At 41.9% G+C, this 5000-nt stretch overlaps 1 protein-coding gene across 1 annotated transcript in view; it reads right to left on the reverse strand.

Annotated features, from left to right (window-relative positions):
• The window catches only part of nav3 (neuron navigator 3), a 140162-nt gene extending 138787 nt beyond the window's left edge, over positions 1-1375 (reverse strand). The window contains exon 1 of the mRNA XM_060889249.1: positions 1259-1375. Coding sequence (XP_060745232.1) covers positions 1259-1330 — 72 coding nt within the window. The 5' untranslated portion in view covers positions 1331-1375. The remainder of the gene's footprint in view (positions 1-1258) is intronic.
• Positions 1376-5000: the final 3625 nt, after the last annotated feature.

The following is a 5000-nucleotide window of genomic DNA, read 5'->3' on the forward strand; positions in this document are numbered from 1 at the left end:
ATTCTTAATCCCTGTTCTTCTGTTCTGTTCCCTCACTCTTACTTTGCTAGTCTGTTTCTGCAGACCAGAAACACAATCATGAAGCAAATGGATCTTTCAGCAAACTGATGTTGCTGCAGTGTAATACCTCAATATCTCACACACACACACACACACACACACACACACACACACACACACACACACATACTCTGCGACTAGCACACGCCTGGGAGTTAAAGTGGTCCTCTCTTTACAGTGTAATCTGAAAGCTGGGGGATGTAAGAACACCCGGTGCAAAGGTAATGTTTCAGCATAATGACTCTGTGCCTTTGTTTCAGTGCTGCTCAGAGCTTCACGAATACAAGCACACAGACACACTCACCATATCTGCAGCCCTGTTTTCCTCAGAAGATCAGGAACTTTTTAAGGAACTCAAGAATTCCAGAACCATCCTGATCAGTTCCAGAACAAGTCAGCACGGAGATTATTGGCTTCAGAAATTATTAATTCATTCATTCATCTTCTACCGCTTATCCAAACTACCTCGGGTCACGGGGAGCCTGTGCCTATCTCAGGCGTCATCGGGCATCAAGGCAGGATACACCCTGGACGGAGTGCCAACCCATCACAGGGCACACACACACACTCTCATTCACTCACGCAATCACACACTACGGACAATTTTCCAGAGATGCCAATCCACCTACCATGCATGTCTTTGTACCGGGGGAGGAAACCGGAGTACCCGGAGGAAACCCCCGAGGCACGGGGAGAACATGCAAACTCCACACACACAAGGTGGAGGTGGGAATCGAACCACGACCCTGGAGGTGTGAGGTGAACGTGCTAACCTCTAAGCCACCGTGCCCTCTATCAGAAATTATGTAAATTGCAAATTAATACTTCTTGTTGATGTGAGACGATAAAACTGATCAGTCTGTGCAACAGGTACGGATCTGTGATCACTTTACACATCACAATTATGAGCAACATCTGTTCTTTATTGTTTTAAACCACACCTCTTTAAAAAAGTCTATAGTGAAATCCCAGCCAGGAGCCCCGCCCACAACCTCTCTATGCCCCACCCACACGCCACCAGGCCCCGCCCCCATGTTACAGTCCTGCAGTTCAGTTAAGACCTTCAGCTTGATCATGAAAGCAACACTAAAGAAGAGAAAGACAATGACAGGATAGAGAAAGATAGAGGAAGATAAACGAAGAGACAAAATCTGTCCGCAGCTTCAGCTTGAGGAGGAAGAAGAGAACAACATTTTACCTTTTTTTGATCCTCCAGCTTTTGACTTGTGGACTTTTTAACATGCTTTGGGCTGTCGGGCTGTACATCCATCACTGTCGGGACAATAATGTCTCCAAAGGACAGAGTTTGAGCGAGGGAGGAGACTAAAGGAGTGTGCAGGAACGAGGGAGGCCTTGGGTCACATCTTTTCCTCCAGTAGTAGCAGACGAGAGTAGAAAAGAGAAGACAGGAAAGGGGCGGAGTCTGATGTTATCGGCAATCCGGGTAGCACGACATGTTCTTCAACCACCAGCATCCACCCACAAGTGATGTTCCGTTCACTTCATCCTTCACTCTTCTCCTTGTTTCATGGGAAGCACTCGCTCCACATCTGGAAGAGAAAAATGTTTCTTTATATGTTTATTAATTTATTTGAACTTTTCTTCTACGTGTCCTAATTTATCTGTTCATACAATCAACCATTTCACCATCCATCAAAATAAAATCCATCCAGTCTTCAGCTGATGATGTATAATGTTTTTTAGAGGAAACTCAGGCGTAACACTGTAATGCTCCAGAGCAACAGCGTATAGTTTTAATGCACACTGAACTTTTTTATTTATTTAAACCAACCTGCTGTTTCTAAAACAGAAGTAGGGCGATCGAAGTGGATCTGCCCTCGAGGCTGAGTGTGATCCCTGTTCACTGGATTAAAAATAATTCTCGTACTGCGTAAAACACAATAACACTGCAGAGGATGTTCATGTCCTCTCAAAGCTCACACGGAAAAAATTCAGCAGCAGAAACATGCCTCCAGCTCGGCAGCTTAGGAGGAATCCATCGATCTATCTCCTCGATCGACCTGGAGATCAGTCCATCCATCTACTTCCATTCGTGCTCACATCTTTCTGTCCACCAGGAAGCAAACTCACACATTTAGCTCACTATCACACTGGACCTGATTGGACTGATTGGGCTTGTTTTAGGGGTTCGCAGAATATTAAACACACCACACCTTTCCATACACTGCTTTGTAAAGTCCTCGACACTGCTGTAGCTGCTACCAGTTAATCTTCAGGGTTTTTTCTCTTCTCTTTTCTCCCTGTAGTATAAACACGTCAGTGGTAATTACAGCGTTCTCTGGATGTCATGGTGCAGGAATATCTCATAAAATAGAACAATTCCTGAATAAAAAGATTGTTACCGTGGCTAAATGTGCGTTTTTTTTTTATTGCCGTTCTCAGTCTAATCCTGTCAATCCATTTCTGGACTCAAGCTAATCGCGTTACCCGACTTTGTTTCAGTTCGTTACAGTTCATTAGAATATGTTACACTTCTTTACACTTCGTTACAGTCGACAGCTTTTACACATGATGGACGCACCACAGTCTGGTTACAGTGACTGCAGATTTCTAAGGAACAGCTTTCTGAAGTTCTGAGTTTGAAAGCAGCTTTTACTCTCCACGACATCATTCACAACTAACAATCCAGAAACAAGCAAATTAAAGAATTAAAGGTGGGGTCTCCGATATTTAAGAAATGCTTCAGAAAACTGAGTCGGGACGACCAGGCCATCCTTCAAAATATTTTGGTTTGCAGTAACAGTAAAAAAGGGTCGGTAGGTAGGTCTTTTTTTTTTCAAGTTTCAATGTAAAAAAAGTACAATTTTGGTGCAAGTACAATTACGTAGATATGAATTTAAACAAATTAGCATATCGTGACGTCACTGACTGGGTCTTCAACCCGTGCCTTCGGTCGAACACACCATTCACATTTCTGCTGTAAAAAGAGAAACATTGTGCAGAAGTATTATTTGCTGTTATGTGTGTGTCGGAAGCTGCAGTTGCTGTGTGACGCGTTCCAAAAAAAAAAAAAACCTGGACGCGCTCCGAGAGAAAGCTGTTAAAATCAATTTCCTATTTTTGTTTTCGAAACTTGTGTTGGTTTGTCCAATCGATTCGTGCAATAGATTTTTGTATTAGTTGTTTGAAGAGTAAAAAAAAAATTGGTCGGTCCTAAATTGACAGGGTCGGTCGGGTTATGGCAAACAATAATATTTTTAAGGATGGCCCAAACAAAACAAAAACAAAACAAACGTGTAGCCAATGAGCAGAAAGGGGCGTGTCTTGTCGATATGGGCGGAGAGAGTGTTCAGTGCGCATGTGTGACATTAGCAGAAAGCGGTTTTAACATTGACATGGAGGATAAAAACAAAGAAAGAAAGAGAAGAAAGACTTACGATAAGGTAAGAAGTAGGATGTGTTAATATAGGATCAGCTTTCCAGCGCTGGAGAGAACTGAAGGAGCAGGAAGTTGGTCACATATTCACAGATTGGAGTTTCCTGAGTCAATAACTCCTGAGCTAAACACTGTTACTACACAAATAACACCTCTTTTCTATCGTAGTAATGTAGAGACGCAGCTACAACCGTGTTTTGTGTAGTAACAGTGTTTAGCTCAGGAGTTATTGACTCAGGAAAATCCAATCTGTGAATATGCACACTGAACACTGAACACTCTCTCCGCCCATATTGACAAGACACGCCCCTTTCTGCTCATTGGCTACATGTTTGTTTTGATTTTTGTTTTGTTTGGCGGCCTAACGCAGTTTTCAGAAGCATTTCTCAAATATCGGAGACCCCACCTTTAAGTAAAAAATACCAAGACTTGTGATTACAGTAAATACAGAAAATGATCCTGACTGGTTACTGACAGAACAACTTACAGACATTTCTACATTTAAAAATGTATAAAAATCAGTATGAGCTCATGAGGAGAACTCATTTTCTCCCATTCATAAAACCCTCCATCTCTCCGTGGACATGTTTGATTAGCATGACTCTTATTCCCTGGAGGAAGAGAGACCTCATGGTGACGAGCTGAAACAAAAAACCTCGCCACTGCATCATCTCCAAGCTTCACGCGTAATTAACTGACGCTAAATTCCCTTCTGTTCATTCTCTCTAAAACACGTCTCACACAGAGAAGCCCAGATTTTCCATCTGCTGTAAAACTCTTCCTCTTTAGCTCCTGATTGGTTCTCTGTTACCCTGCTTCTGACCCCTCATTCATTATTCTAATAATCAGCACTTCCTTTCACTTGTTTCTCTTTTTGTCTCCAGTGCTGTGGACTTTTACGTCTCTTTCTGTTTGTTTCTTCACTACCTGAAATATGAGCGATTGCAGTTCTTGATATTATTGTTTGATTCTTCCTACAACCATCCATTTATTTATCCATCCATCCATCCATCCATCCATCCATTCATTCACCTGAACATCATCAGCTATCCATGGATGTCTAACAATTATAATACATTGTATACATCTATTTATTTATTTGACCATTCCTTAAGCTATCCATGGATCTCCAGACATCTAACCTATGGCCCTTCCAATCATTAACATCTATCCATCTATCATTTTTATGGATCAATCGATCCATTCTATCCATCCATCTTCCCTTAAATCTCATCATCTGTGCTGTCCTCTCACACTTTGAATCATACTCTCTTCTTTCAGTTGACATACAAGCTCAAGATTTGAATAAAAAACAGCTGGACATAAAATGTGTGTGTGTATGTGCGTGTGTGTGAGTGTGTGTGTGTGTGTGTGTGTGTGTGTGTGTGTGTTCTCTCCCTGAGGACATGTCACCAGCAGTGAGACAGATTTATGGTTCTCTTACATTAAATCTCAGATTAAACCTGTGCTGTGAACTTCACATCAATAAATCTTTAAATCACGTTCCAATGGCCTCTTTACTACACAGTGCTACATCACACAC

This window comes from Tachysurus vachellii, chromosome 16 (assembly GCF_030014155.1).
Source record: "Tachysurus vachellii isolate PV-2020 chromosome 16, HZAU_Pvac_v1, whole genome shotgun sequence".
Lineage (NCBI taxonomy): Eukaryota > Metazoa > Chordata > Actinopteri > Siluriformes > Bagridae > Tachysurus > Tachysurus vachellii.